The sequence below is a fragment of the Prorops nasuta genome, unplaced genomic scaffold (assembly GCF_024137725.1).
Source record: "Prorops nasuta isolate Cenicafe-Biocafe unplaced genomic scaffold, Cenicafe_Pnas_1.2 PNAS00003, whole genome shotgun sequence".
Lineage (NCBI taxonomy): Eukaryota > Metazoa > Arthropoda > Insecta > Hymenoptera > Bethylidae > Prorops > Prorops nasuta.
In genome coordinates this window covers 4,304,709-4,320,109 of record NW_027116800.1, presented here as the reverse complement: position 1 = coordinate 4,320,109, position 15,401 = coordinate 4,304,709, and the positions used below count along the sequence as shown (strand labels likewise).

Below are 15,401 nucleotides of genomic sequence, written 5' to 3'. Positions count from 1 at the left end.
CCTTCATATTTTCTCGATTGTTCCGTTCGATCTAGATAAGAAAATCCAATGACACTGCTCTTACTACGAGTGTAAATATCGATTACGGTTACATCGATAATCGAGTATCATTAAGTTGCTCCAATTGTTTCTTCGCGAAACAACAATTTACAGTTTCGATCATTCGTGTCCAAGAGTATCGTTCGACTCTTAAGTATAAATTAATGTCGAGACGCAACAACGTTTTTTCAAAGTTTGTCTCGTTTCCACGCACGAGCAAATCATGCGTGTGTGTGTGTGAGACAGATTCGAAACTAAGGAAGAAATACAGGAAAACGTGAGCGGAATCTGTGCAAAGGCCAGGCGAAACATAACGACGAAAGAACACGGTTAAACGCTATATTGTTTCCCTTCCGCGGACAATTTCGGACCTGGAAATTTTTAATCGGGCAAACTAAGGAAGCTGCCACGAGTCACTAGATTGCTCTATTTAATATTGAAATTCAATTGGTCACTTTGCGTCCTTTGTTGATCCTGCATATTCGAAACGCTCTATCGAGTATACTATACTATACTGCACTGACGATCCATAGTGTTGGCATTGGTCGAACGGTGCCAGCATACGAGGCACGATCTATATGAGAAAACGCGAGATAATACCAATTTTTGTCAACGCATTGTACGCGTTAACAGGGAAAGAGGGAAAAGGGGGAAAAACTGGAGGAGAAATTACATAGAAGGTCAAGGTGGATCGAGCGAGCGAGCGAGCCCATTCGGAGAGTGGAAGGCAGATTTTTGCGCAGGAACATGAACGTAATGCCCTGATGGTAGCTCGCATAGCCGTACATACGCGCTATTGTAATGTGGACTAGGAGAAAAACCTATTATGCACGGACGATTTCCCCGCGAGTTACCAGTGAGTGTACAGCATTCAAGCCTGAATTTTTCACTACGAGCATTTTTTACAACGACCCACCCTCTTTGTCCCGGTCCGTCCCTCTTTGAAATTTCAATCCTACCCCGGTTTAACGACACCCTTTTCAGGCCAGGCATTCAACTACTCGGACGTTGCTGGTCCAATTGCTGGATTTGCACAATGGACGCTTGTAACAAATAAATCATTCGTCGTTAATTAACAAGTTGTAATAAAATTGATAACGGTTCGTGCACTTGCCAGTATGGAGGATGGGAAAAGCTCTTTGTTGCGAGAGAAAGAGAGAGATTCGGGGGTGGGAAGGGTGAAGCGTGACAGCTCCATCGAGTTTAAGACGATGTGGATGACTTAATTACAGCGAACGTCGATAATAAAGTCGGCAGCTGCGCGAGCTGCCTCGGAAAGGCTCAATTAAAGACGTCCCTTTAAGCCACTGGAGGATGAAAGGGTGTCAGTGGAAAAGGGCTGCGAGGCGCAGCCTGCTTCTTTCCACTCGAAAATTATACTAACATCCTAGCTGGGATTTTCCAAAGACTCTCCGATAACAATGTCAATTATTATAAGGCTGATTGCTCGTAGCTTCGGGGGCCCGATGTCTCGCCTTCTTGCCGTATCGGCCTCTCCTCCGCCGCACCGCCACCACCGCTTTACGATTAACCTTCCTCTTCCTATATATATATATAACGCTCGAGATACAAATTTCACTCTGCAAACTATGGCCAGCTACGAATAATGCGAAATGCATCCTACTCCGCTCGCTCGCTATTCATTGTCACAGAAATAACGACAGCACCAAAACCATGCAGTTCTCCACTAACGCGATCACACTTTTTACCCATCTTCCTTCATTAGTTTATCAAACAGATTAGCAACTATGCTTTGCCCACGCTAATCATGCAAATTTCCCCACGAAATCAAACACTGCCGTGTATACTTTATGGACCGGCTTATATGCCGTTATCGTCAAACTTTTAATGCACCTATACTGTTTGTCATTCGTAATGACCCCTTTAAACGATATATCCCTCCATTAGTCTTAAAATCTCTCTATAAAATTTGTTTCTTTGTTTTTCTCTTTTTATAATCTCTTAAAACCCCCGATCCTTCCTTATATATATATATGTGTGTGTACAGTATATTGGAGCAAGGATCGTTGGATCGCGCAGAATTACGTACAAGTTTGGACAGAAAAGTATGCTGGAGTTTCCGCGAGAGTTTGTTGTATTACAAAGGTGGAGGAGAAGTAAAGCTGCAGAATCGAAAGGCAAATATATAGTACGGGAGGCAATATCAAAGTATCGACGTGTCACTTGAGTTTGAATAGCAAAACGAGTGGTAGGAGAATCGGCGGGTCTTTTAAGCATCAGCGGCAAGGCCATTCGGGGGTGGTTCGATGGTAAACCTCGACCAACGTCGAATCGCGACCCTGCTGCAAGTTCCCGCGAGAAGTTTTGGCCTCCGCGCACCGAGTACCGACCGCGAGAACTTGCAAACTTCCCCGCAAACGTTCGCTATTCGCTGTTTATCGCGAATCTCTTACCCTACACACAGTGCACAGCTCCTGCAAAATGTAATCTCGTAAATATAACCATTTATCTTTCCATTTATATAGAGACAGTGTCGATCGCTTCCAATGAACTCGTTTATACTACGATAAATAAGGATTTTCACACTGCGCGGCTTGCGAAGCAGAGAGAGAGAGAGAGAGAGAGAGGGAGAGAGAGAAATTATCAATTTAAGACACAGGAGCGATAGGGGAGGATTTTAAAGAAAATAGGGTGGAATTAAATGGAGCGTTTGGAGAGAGGTGGTGGTGGTGGTTGATCGCACGCGGCGCGCGTATCCTAGTGGCGTGCGATTGCTGTTCACTTTTTCGTGTTCCATTAGAAGAGCGACCACCGGCAAGATTGTTGCGGCAGAAGGCCCTCGGGATCGTTATCACGGATATGCACTTGCCCGAAGCCGCTTTTAAGGGGTGAAATAACTACTCCAAAGGGTAGTTTCCATCCCCTTTTGATAGCCCGCCTTGAAACTAACGTTGAGTGCCGGGACTGCGAACATTACCATAACCTTCCATTACTCGTTGCCTCCGCTACCACCGCCGCCGATACTTTGCTTGGCCAATCGCCCGCTCTAACCCCCCTCTTTCCACCCCAGTGCTTCCTACCCACCTATGCTCCCAGCAGTTCAACCTGCTAGCGATTTTTTATGCCCTGACCTCCGCGAGAATGGCTCCCGGATCGAAAACTTATTTCCCACTTTTATCACGATCGCAATAATAAAATACCACCCCCACACCCCCATTTTCTCATCCTGCGATATCCGCAAATATCTTCCTTTTTTTTCTCTTCTTCTTCTTCTTCTTCTTCTTCCTACCACTATATTGCATTGATTTATTATATCCAGCTGGAAAATTTATGGATTCGAGCGATTGTTCTTTGGCTCGAAGCAAATGTTATTAATCGCAGCCGTAACGGGGGATAATAAATTCCTCGTAATTATGTGGTTTTATTAATATCCGTCGGATCGAGATTGCTCCTGGGGCAGATGTATTATTTTGGCGAATATAAGTCCGGCGATAGTTTATCAAGAGTGCGCGGCAGCAGCGGCGGTGGCGTCGGAGGCTCGTGCGAGGCGAGAAAATACTGCTGGGATGATCGAGATAACGACGCTATATCGGCCGCACAAATTACATTTCCAATAACAATATCTCTTTATACACCCGATTTCGCTTGATTTACCTTCTGTCTGCTGAGATTGATTCGTCGCGGGCTCGGAAAACGACGAATTATTCAGGGGAGAAGATGCCAGAAAAGATGCTGCTTGTCGAGGGAAGATTTATTTGCGGAGCAACAGAGTCGACAAACAGACCACGTTGCGGGAGAGAGGGGGGGGGTAGGGGTGGAAAAGCCAAGGGGTGGAAAGAGTGGAAGGAAAAGAAGAAGTTACCCGAGAGAGAGAGAGAGAGAGAGAGAGAGAGAGATTGAATAAACATTACTTAAAACAGTATTTGTGTTTTAGCGAATATTCGGTCATACCTCGATTCTTCGATCGATTTACTCCGGAACAAAATTGTATAGCTTCAATACCACTGAATAAGTTATACACTGGTCCGGCGAATCATTGGCAAACAAATTACAGCAATTAAAGGAGAATCGCTATATATAGACGGTTCTGTACGTATCTCTAATAAGGATATCCTCCAAATATTTGTGTTTTAATCGCGTAAAGTTTGAGACAATTTCGCCTTGTAATTATGTTTACCCATGCAGCGAGAAGGACGAAGAAAAATAATTATCGATCGGTACGCGGGGACTGTAATCTAGAGCATGCGGAAACAAGCTCAAAGAGTTTAACACGTTCCACTCGAAGAACAATGAAGTTTTAATGTCGAAAAGCTGTGGTTCGTTCGTTGGACTACTGGCGTCTGCTGGAAAGTATGCTGGAGGTCCGGATAATGGCTTGGGAATAAACACCAGGACGCGGATACTCGGCTTCGCTTGTTATTCGATGCATCATTGTCGGGGTGAGCTTTGGAGAGAAAGCTATCTAAAAATGGCTGCGCGCGTGACGTAATAATGCACGCGTGGTGATGACTACTCGTTGTGCGCGTACACGGACCTCTTGCTTGCCAGTAAATATTCGGTAAGCAAGCTGACTCTCTCTCTCTCTCTCTCTCTCTCTCTCTCTCTCTTTCTCTTTGGCCAGGTTAAATATACATTTGCCACGGTCCAGCCTTGCGGCTACCGCACGGAGGAACGTCGTTCTTCTCGAGTGACGCGACAAGCCAAAAAGCTCCGAAGAAACATAATAGGCACGATAATAAATAACAATGACGACTCAGCGGGCATTAGTTATTCTCACGATAAAAGCGGGCCTGCCAGCGAAAGATAATGCAAAGTGGTTTGGCAGTCTTCCTCCTCCTGACGGAAGAAAAATTCTGGCAATTAATGAATAAACGAGAAGATTTCGCGAATTTTCATTTATAATCCGTTACTTCTATCGTGGGATTGGCTGTGGGAGGGGGGAGGGGGGAGAGGGTAAAGAATTTCCTTTCTCGATTTCTACAATTTGCGGAGCAACTAAGAGGGTTTCGCGTATGCCATGGAGAGTGAGAGAGAGAGAGAGAGGGGGGGGGGGATATATTGCACATAAAAACGTTGCTTTACTTTGCGTCTCGAGACGGTGAGAAATGACACTCGAAAGATGGAATACGGAAATACCTATCTCGCAAGGAAACTGAGGAATATCAGGAATTAACGTATTCCCAAGAACAAGAGAGGCAGGGAAAAATTGCCGCTCTTCTCTCGAGATCGGTGCAATGGGGAGATCTTTCAACCATTTGTTCCCCAAATGAGATCCTTTCGGCGGAGCGGCAAAGAGTAAAGTAGAATTAGAAACGAGAGGAGGGTAAGGGTAGAAAAATATCATACAGTTTATACTGCGTTATAGCTTATTGTCTTCTAATGGTTTCAGTGGCGGTGAACGCGCGATGCAACTACGTTTTTTAAATTCAATTATCCGACGACCTTGAGAGACCTTGAGCAAAGTAGCTCTTCTCTTACGTAAAATTAAGAGAAAGCAAAAATTCAATGGGAAAGGGGAGGGGGTGAGAGCGGTATTCAATGGAAAGAATCATTTCTAGCGTATATCGCACATATAGAGGGAGAGAATGTGCAATTTTTAATATTCTTTCGCGAACATTCCGGTGAAATATCGCGCGAGAGTGACGACGGCTTCTATTGATGATAAGCGAAGCATGATAATGGAGTATCTACGTGCCACGCGGCATTATTGTTACATTGACACCGTATTGCTCTAGTCGAGTCTATCACGTCTGGTGTCCGTCAGAAGTTTGACGAGAAATAATTTGTCTAACTCCGAGTCGATCGTGTCTCCGGACCATCGACTTGAAATATGTACACAGTCTCGTGACGCTCGTTCTCTCTCTCTCTCTCTCTCTCGATTCTTGACTATCCTCCTCCTCTCATTGAATAAATGCTGTCCCTATATACCCGCTCCATTACGAACCGCGCGTTACTCGCTACTTTCTTTCTTTTATAATGGCTCTCGCACCTTTTTCGAGGGAAATAAAGGGCTGCGTTCATTGGACAGCGTCACGAACGGGATTCGTACCCGTCAAAATGATGGAGTAGCCCGCGAACCAGACGAGCTCTTCTCCAGTTAGAATAATCAGTCTTCCTGACTGCTCTATTGCCCCCTTCCTCTCCTCTACTCTAAGTTTTTTATTTTTTATTGTTTTTTTTTTTATCATTTCCCGTACCTCGTGGAAAAATCAGAAATCTCCAATGTCGCGCAGCTGGCGCTGCGTCGTTTTACATGGTTATAAAAGCGCAGGGCATTGTGCAGGATTCTCATGGTGAAAATTTACGTGGTACGAGTTATACGTATAGGAGATAGGGAGGTACAAATGGGAGAATGTAAGGGAGCTTGCGGGACCAAAAGAACTGGCAGGAGGATTCTTTTGGGTTTGCCGAGCAAACAAATCGCTTCGATTTCTCATCCGTCGAATCAATTCTCCACTTTCTTCCTTTTAAGCGGTGGTGAAAAATGAAGGAAATGGGCGAGCATGAACTGCGACTGAAAAGTGAAGTACTCGCTGGTAAAGGTGTTCGCGTATTATAAATTGCAAACTTATGAACCGGACGGATAATTCCAAAGTCATAGTAATCAATCTCATCCTTTTCTCTCTCTCTCTCTCTCTCTTTGGATCTGGTAGACAGACACCAGCGGCCCCCCGTGTGCCGGAAGTCCATATTTCTTTTCCCTTTTGTGTTGACAGCTTTCAAGGATGCAAGAAAAATTGACAAGAATCCTCGTGGCTCGCAGTCTTAACGAAAGGAGAAGATTCGGGCCAAATGGAGCAAACAGCTGGTTGAAAATTATTAATGTTTGAGGAATGTTATGCTTTCGCGATTAGTTGGAAATGCAGGGAGCATATTCTAGGCGGAGGTTATAGTTCAGTGGTTTAAAGGTGGACGGGACGAGGGATCTGGGTTGCTGGCATTTGAAAGGGCTTAGGGTCTTCACGGCTTGCATATTTCAGAGTCCAATGCAGTGGATGTAGCTTTAACAATGGGGCGTTGTTATTCGAAGCTGTCGCGGCTGCCGACAAGGGCGCTGCAGAGATGGAGAAGCTTTCGCAGGCCGGGGACTGGTTACACGAAGAAGATGGCGTAATATTTTTAATGGAGGGTGTCTTGGGTGATCTACGGCGTGCTGCATTGTTTCTGCGAGACGCCTCAATGTACATTGTTCGCCTCTCTTCCTCCTTTTATTCTTTTTCTCTCCTCCTCCAAACCACGCTTCTCCCGCGCTTACCCCCCCCCTCCCCTTCGTTTATCCCACCCACTCTCCCACCACCCCATTCACCGTCTCACCAAGAATAACCGCGGAAAACTGACATTTAACCATTCACCGTCCCTTCGAGTAAATTTAATCTCGTGCTCTCTCCTCCTTCTCCATTCTTTTGTTCTTCCTCTGTTTCTTCCTCCCCTCCCCTTAACATTTATACGGATTCAAAGCGCGTTCAATATTTACTCGCGGCAAGAGTAAAAAATAACAAAATGAAACGAGAGAAGGAAGGAGCAGTCCGGATCCAGCGCCAGTTAAATATTTTTCATATTAAAAATGTTAAAGGTACTTTGGGAAAAGTTAGTCGCCTTCCTCGAAGACACCATTGTGTTACGGCGTTGAGGTGAATCTCTGCTATTGTAATGTGGGACGTGATAAATTACAGCTGACGTCAATTAGCACCAAGCCCAATTAGTTTCTTTATTCCGTTGAGCCGAAGCTTACGCTATATATATATATATAAATGCAGACAATATGGCGAGTGGAAAATCTAACAATTTGGTTGAAAAAGTAGACTTGGAGGAGTAATGGTGGTGGTGGAAGAAGCGTATGATATAAGGGGGGTGGAGGGAGGAAGATGAGAAAGGGGCCAGTCGGAAGAGCACTGCCTTAATTTTGTAATGCAAGCACGGTTTGGTTGCTGCGCGAGGGATGGTGGGGTTTGGTTAGGCAGTTGGCGCAAGATAGACGAAGAGAAGCCAAGGTGGTTGGGAGATAAAATGGCAGCTAGCAGATAAAAGGAGGGAGAGACTGACGGGGTAGGAGGAAGGGTGGGTGGGTGGAGGGGCAGAAGATCTCGCATCCGGAACCGCCAAGCTGTACAGTGGCTTTCCCGTGCATAGATATTAATTATTAAGTGCAAGGGGTGGAGGTTATGAAGGCACCGTCGTGCCGCTGGAGGCGGGAACAATGGCCAAATTACGCCACCTCACGAATATACGCTGCCAACCATTTAGGCTTGCCTGTGTGTTTGCCAAGCCGAGGGAAAAGTAGCGGCCAACCAACCACTCCTCCTCCCTCCTCCACACTCCCGTCCCTTTTCACATTACCCACCTGCTTCTCACTACTGGCCGCATCCAGAGAGAGAGAGAGAGAGAGAGAGAGAACTCGGGAAGGCAAATAATAATCGCTACCACCACTAAACCTTCAACCTGATATAAGATTCACTTAACGCGATGGAAAATACTTAACGCCGCAAACTGCCGACAACTCTTTTCTCTATTCCAATATCCATGTCCGTACAATTATGTACACGCGATTAAACCAAATTCAACGATTATACAGCTTTCGATTAAAAAATTGTCCCTTTTCATACAGAAAGCTTTCCTTAATTACAACGTAATTGCAATTTCTGTTAAATTATTCGTGCGCGCGGATATATTTTTAGCTGGTCAAGAGAGAAGTGCGTTTTTGTACATGAGTGAAAAGCTAACGTATAAAATTCAATTAGAATTATGACACATCTTGTGTGAAACGCAGAATAACGTTTTTATAAAGCCTGTCGGGACGAGAAGCAGTGCCAAGCTTTAAAGTCGGTGCACAGGGCTTCACCTTGGAACAGCCTTGTGATAAGGCTCTCTCTCTCTCTCTCTCTCTCTCTCTCCGGATACCTTTGCGTACTGCACAGCATGGTTGAACTTGCAAAGGCGTATGTAAACACTAAACATTTTTTAAAATAATACTTTAAAGAGAAATGGAGGGGGAGGCTCATATGTTTTACTGCATTATTATTTTCCAAATTTCGCTTGTAAAGGATGAAATAAATTATGCGAGGTTTTTAAAGTTTCTCGCGGTATTCGAGAAAAACAAGTTAAATTTCTAGTAAATTTCCATGTAGGCTAGAAAATACGATGCTAAAGGAGAAAGAAGTTTTTGCAATAGGTGGGGGGGGGGGGGGTGCTTTAACGACTGTAAACTAGAATCCCCAGGTGAAAGCCTAAATTAATTATTGGACAAGGCGAATGCGCGCCGTAGGCATACCGCACCGATAGATAAGCCCTGCGAAAGTCTCTTTTAATCCCTAGCTAAGGTCACCGAATTGAAACTATGAATCCTTTGTAAGCTACGCGCTTCACAAATGAGCCAGACAACACTGCAAAGAAATACGCGCCCCGAAATAATTTCATTAAACTAAAACCGCGACAAACTCGAAGCAATCGCGAAGAATAAATCAAAAGTGGGAATTAACAAGTAGGTCTTCCATAAGAAAATAGGGGAAAGTGTGCAAAAAATAGAATGTATAAAAAATCAGTGTTCCGAAAAAATTGAACCTACGAAAATCTCTATCGACGTGAAAAAGTTTGTTGAAAATTATATAAACAAGTAGTAGAGTGAAAAGTGATAAAGAAATAGAGTAGTATAACTTGTATTATTATACGAAACGACAAAGGATGCAAAAATTATATTTCTAAATTACACAGTACTGTGTAATACGCTGACGCCCCGTATCGATATAAATGACCATTTTTATCGCACAATTCCACAGTTGTGGCGATTTTCATTTAACTACAGCGTAGCCTCTAGCCTCTACCTGGCCGAAGAATTAATTTCAGTAGCATATCTCTCATTCCACTCGTTTGCGATAGACTTTTTTAACAGCTCGTACACAGGAGTCAAAGTGCAAAATTCCTTGGCAGCTGTTGCGCTTAATAATAAATACCAAAGAAGGATCTCGCAAAATGCTTTCGAATTTGCAGACGTTCCGGAATGTTCGAGGATGTATTTAAATGGAAGGAATGCGGAGAGTGGACTCTCTCGAAGCAGTAGAATGAGATATTTTTGATAAGCTGGTAGAGGCGGCTGCTGTTACGGGCGAGTGATTTGGAAGAGCGTCATCGGAAGCGGTAGCCGCCCTTCGTCTATCCACCAACAGGTAGGGGGTAAGGTAAGGCAAATAGGGGCCAGGCAGCAGTCGTCGTGCTTGTGGATCCGAAGAAACGTGCATGCAGAAGCAGAAGCGAGTGCCCAGGCTTTCACGGCGATTGCTTTTTCGGCGTCGTTTGTCAGCCGCGACGCCCGGCAAGAAATCATTCGACCGTGCCAGGGGCGAATTTCTCCCTACGAGAATTCCTAGTCTTCTTTCCTCCATCCATGCCACACCCCCCGCCCCTCCTTCTCCTCCCACACCCTTTACACTCTCTCCACGCTCTTCGGACTGTATTTTCAAGCGAAAAGAAATACCCTCGCACTACCAAAGATTTCGCACTGACATCGGAAAAATCCAACAATTCCCTTCCAATTCGAGACAATGAAAGCACTTTGCAATCTTGCCAAAGTAAATTATTCTCATCATTACAAGCGCGCAGCTTTTGCAATCGTCTGGTAAAACCGTGTCATCCTGTATATACACACGCGTCTCTGGGACGATTCGAGCCGAAAGAGAGGCTGCCTTAACGATCGATGCCGAGCAAATTTATCATCGATTCTCCAGCGAGGAGTGGGAGTTTATCGCGTGCGATACCTCGAAGCACGATCCATACGCCATCGTTCACCACCTCGTTTATATACTCGACGTTACGTTCTGGAGAAGTGCTCGAAACATCCTTCATCCTCGACGAAGGATCCATCTACTTTGCACCGTATATAGACGGAACGGGACCGCGAGACAGTTTTCTCGAATATCCGGGCCACGCTCCGAAGGTTAACGGAGCAAGTTTCACTTGGGTTCTCTCGAGCGCAGATGCGCACACCTGCACACGCATATATTTATATGTATATTTCAAGGAAGGAAGGAAGGAAGGAAGGAAGGAGGCAGCGTTCGAACGAGGAGCAGAACTTGGACGACGCGAGGACATTGGAGGTGAATTGTCATTTCGCGCAGAACGAACCTAGACAGATAGCGGAACTGCGCGCTCTAATTCACTCGAAGATGTTAAGAGACCCTCTCCAGTGTTATATCGTGGTACAGCGTGGGCGCGAATGACGGTGACGATTGGCGAATCTCGAGCTTTAAGGAAACGCTCCACCTCTTTCCCCCTTTAAGCTTCCCTTTCTCACCGCGCGCGGCCCACTCCTCCCGGTTACCAATTTTTCTCCACGGGCAAGAATGACTCGCGCTCGAGGAGATAAATATAATCCGTACAAGTTCGCCAGTAGGGCAAGAAAAAAGACGAAAAGTTTCGCGAGTAGACGATACGAGGTAAAAGTGAACTCTCTATAAAGCATACGAGGGTGCAAAAAAGGTAGCAACCGGTGTAAGAAAGGACTAGCGCGCGTAAAATTTTCAAGAAAGTTGGTCGGATATCGGGTGAGGCAGGTGGGAGGAGGAGGAGGAGGGTGAAAATGGTGCGAGGCTGCAGGGAGAGGACGAAGGGAAAACTCTGCTATTCAAGCATTTTATTTATTATTTTTCCTAGCCAGTCATGACCGCGAAGCCGCGGCGAACCACCGCGAAACTTCAAAGGTCTGAGAGACGACTCCTCCGGGAAACGGTGTCCGTTTCCACCAAGTTCCGGGACGCACGCGAGAGCAGTTGGCCAACTCGAGAGACTTCTCCGAAGAGCCCGACCCGAACGTCGGCAAACTTGCAGCCCTTTTTGTCAAGCCGCCAATACAACTTTACTCGCACGACATTAACCAACGTCATCCCCTCGTTATTGCCCAAAACGTCACTCTCCACCTTTCCTATACCACCACCACCACCACTACCGACAACCCTATTCATGACTCCAACGTGGAAAAAAATCCTCCACTCCATGATACATAATGGTGTAAATGATAAACAGCTCATTCATTCTGCAATCAGTGTTAATCAATCGTTCGACTTAATCGAGCAATTATGATAATAACGCGGGCAGTCATTTTCGTGAATTAATTCCTCTATTTAAGTAGCTTTATAGTAGCACAAGTACTCGGTACATTAAATTAATTAAGAGCTTTGTTAAATGAAATTTCATTTTGATTATGACGTATGACCGTTCCAGAGTCGAATCGTCATCTGATCTACGAACAATTAACCAGTCGCGTGATTGCATATAGCTGCGACGCACGGTTCTTACAGTTCTTTTCCATTGCTATAATAATTTGGCGAATTTGGGGTCCATCCGAGGGTAATGAAAATAATGTAATGACGTATATATTTACGTGCAATTTACAGTGGAAAACTGTTCGGTCGACTTGAAGGATCGTTGGAATCGTCTCTATAGTTGGCCGATTCGTTTATAAACTCTGGGAGGGTTAATTGCAGAGGACGCGAAACTCGCAGACGTTTTAATTCCGCGTTTCGACTCAAAGTACGCAAATTAAAGCGTGTTTCTTCGGTGAAAGGGGGATATAGCGATTAAAAAAGCCGCTTGCAGGGGAGAGCTCGGTGAACGCTAAGCTGTGCTAAAAGAAGGAAGAAACTAACTGCTTCTGGTTTTACCAATCCTTCCTACATTATCATCCTGTTAGTCGCTATTATTAAATATTATCCGGTTTAACAATCGCGCTTTAAGAAGGCACAAGGCTTGTCGTTTCGTTCGAAAAGCGACCCTTTTCGAGGCCAGTTTTACTCGCTCGTGCTTACGCATCGCAACACGGTTGGTTTGTTCGAGCGAGCCAGCATTGGGAGACACTTTTATCGTTGGATCGAGCGCACACTGTGAGGTTAATTCGTGATGGGAACGACCGAGGATCGCGCGTAAGATAAATTGGAGATATAAATCAGGAAAATCCCTGAAATCAAGGTTCGTGTTGGAGGATATATGCTAAAGTGGTCGCGGACAGTTGTGTGACAGGCAGTTGAGGTACTGTGTCAGCCGCTCGAAATAGTTCGGACGAGGGAGAAAGGGTGGTGGTGGTGGTGGTGGTGGGGGGGGGGGGGGGGGGGACTGTCCACGGGGACGGTTGTAAATTATGGACACGTTAATTATAATGGAGTTTAGAAGCGTGGCTGTTTAGATTGACTTTACATCGCCAACGAAATGACTGACATTCGCATACGGCAGTGTTTGTTGAATCTATCAGACTATTTCTGTGTTTGTCCATATACACGCGCACACATGTACATGTATGCACTTGCCCGTGTGATACTGCAAAGGAGATTACACTTAATGGACTTGTTTAAACGACCAACTCGATTCACCTTGGAATCTCGAGTTTTGGACACTATTTTACTCCTAATCCGAGTGAGTTTAATTAAATTTGTCCGAGCTTTATTCCACCTCGCTATATCTAATTCCACGCATTATCGTCCCGGTCGTCCCGCAAACAGTCCTTAATTAAACTTAATTAATGCTTAACGATGGAAGCTTAAAAATAACCAAAGCGGAAAACGCGCTAAATAATGGTAACGTAAGATTGTGTACGATAACAGTTGTTTTATATCGGATGAAATTCAAGAACCGATAAAAATAAATTATTGGCTAAAACGTACAGTGTATATGTGTATGAGTGTTTAGAGTGAGATATTCATAGTTGTGAAAATAAAAAATGTTCATATATTCTGTACGTTGAATGGGAGTGTCGGGGATCGTTTATTTGGGTAAGAAAAGATGTAAAATAATGATACTGACGTTGGACGTGTTGGCGATGGTGTTTGTGGAACTACTGACCGCGTTGCTGTGCGTCTGATCGGTCTTGAGCTCCCGATGATTACTGAACTGGACGTAGACAGCTCTGTTCCTGAGCTGAGCCACGCAGGACGCGTAATAAGTCACCATTGTGGCCGCGGCTCCTTCGTCCGCCATTTCTAAAAATGCCTGCAACAAAAAACACAAACAGCTCCGTTAGTCGATTATCAAAACTCGAAGCAGTTGGTCGAATGCCAGTTGAGGTATTTAAGAGGGAGCAGAGAGAGAGAGAGAGAGAGAGAGAGAACCCTGAAATTCTTTCTGCTCTCAATTGCAAGAATACGTGGGGTGAAAGAGCGTAAGAGGACTCGAAAACTTTCACGTTGGGGATCCGTAATTAGGTAAACCCTGGTCGGTAATGAGAAGGAAAAGAAGAAGGAAAATAAAAAACAGAGGACTTCGATAAGCTAATGGGGTAAACGGTGTAGCGGTACGCGAGGGGAAAGAATTAATTGTTCCAGTAGGGAGTATACGGAATCTTATCAACTAAATAGACCGAAATACACACACCTGTTTCTGGACTTTTATGGTTTGTCGAAACGAGCGTCAGCAGCACTCGTAAAAACGATTCGGTGCGCCTGTCGTTGTTTTTTTTTTTTTTTTTTACGATCGCAACGAGAGCAGTTGTCTTCCAGATGAGCTTTAAGGCTCGAACGACGGGAGTTCCGGTGGTTGCTGCGATGATGATAAGCTCGCGGAGAAATTGCATCACTACACCCTACCACTTAACGCGTGGACAAACTTCCGTTGCAGATGCGCTCGTCTGACGATCGAAGCACTTTCATGCCATTTTATTCCGAAGAAAAGGTTTCTTTCTGCATGCAACTGCCCGATATTACCCCTCAAACTCGATGACCTCGATTGAAATTTTCTGTTGGCTAATGGGTAAGCAGCATATTGCGTTTGTTCAATATTTCCAGAGACAATGTATGTTATTTGAATATGTAGAAAAGGACAACTGTGGTCGCGATACTGACGAAAAGACCAAAGAATCGTAAAAAGAGAAGCTTGTGCATCGTTCACGGCTTATTTTCATGGGTAACGTTAATTCAATTTACTTCCTTGATTAAAATATTTTATGAAGCGTGTGTTTCTGTATTTTGTTTATACAATATTTCTTTGTGCTGTGGTACCTTTGCAATATTACGATGCATAATTCAAATGGTTTCTCTCATAATGAAATCATCCTTAATAATGTTATTGTTAAAAGGTAATGCGTATATATATTCTTTCTCTCGGAACGCATGAAATTAGATACACAGAGGAATGGGTTTTGAGTGGAGAGAGAGAAGAGATTTTTACATTTACCTCGCAACGCGGCGCAAAATGAAATATCTGAAATCTGTAAACATGGACGGTAAACATGGCGACGATAACGGTAAAAGGCGGCAGATACGAACTAAACTCTGCAAGGGAGGAAACTAGCCTCCGGCGAGTTTATACACTCGAGAATTTCATTTTAATTACGCCACTTCGTTGCCAGATGACGAAAGCAGAAACTCGACCCACCACTTAAACGAACACGAAATATTTTCATCTTCAAAAGCACATTCCCTTTCCTG

The 15,401-nt window shown here is 44.6% G+C and overlaps 1 protein-coding gene across 16 annotated transcripts in view; it reads right to left on the bottom strand.

Annotated features, from left to right (window-relative positions):
- The window catches only part of heph (polypyrimidine tract-binding protein 1 heph), a 364,217-nt gene that overhangs the window by 52,331 nt on the left and 296,485 nt on the right, over positions 1-15,401 (bottom strand). For 13 of the 16 annotated variants that reach the window (XR_010824767.1, XM_066747745.1, XM_066747743.1 and 10 more), the window contains one exon: positions 13,783-13,968. Coding sequence is in view for 15 of the 16 variants with exons in the window: in XM_066747745.1 (XP_066603842.1) it covers positions 13,783-13,968 (186 nt within the window). In the remaining variant the exon portion in view is untranslated. Of the gene's footprint in view, positions 1-13,782; positions 13,969-14,349; positions 14,474-15,401 lie in introns of those variants that run through there. The other 3 variants (XM_066747752.1, XM_066747754.1, XM_066747757.1) reach the window with 2 other exon arrangements.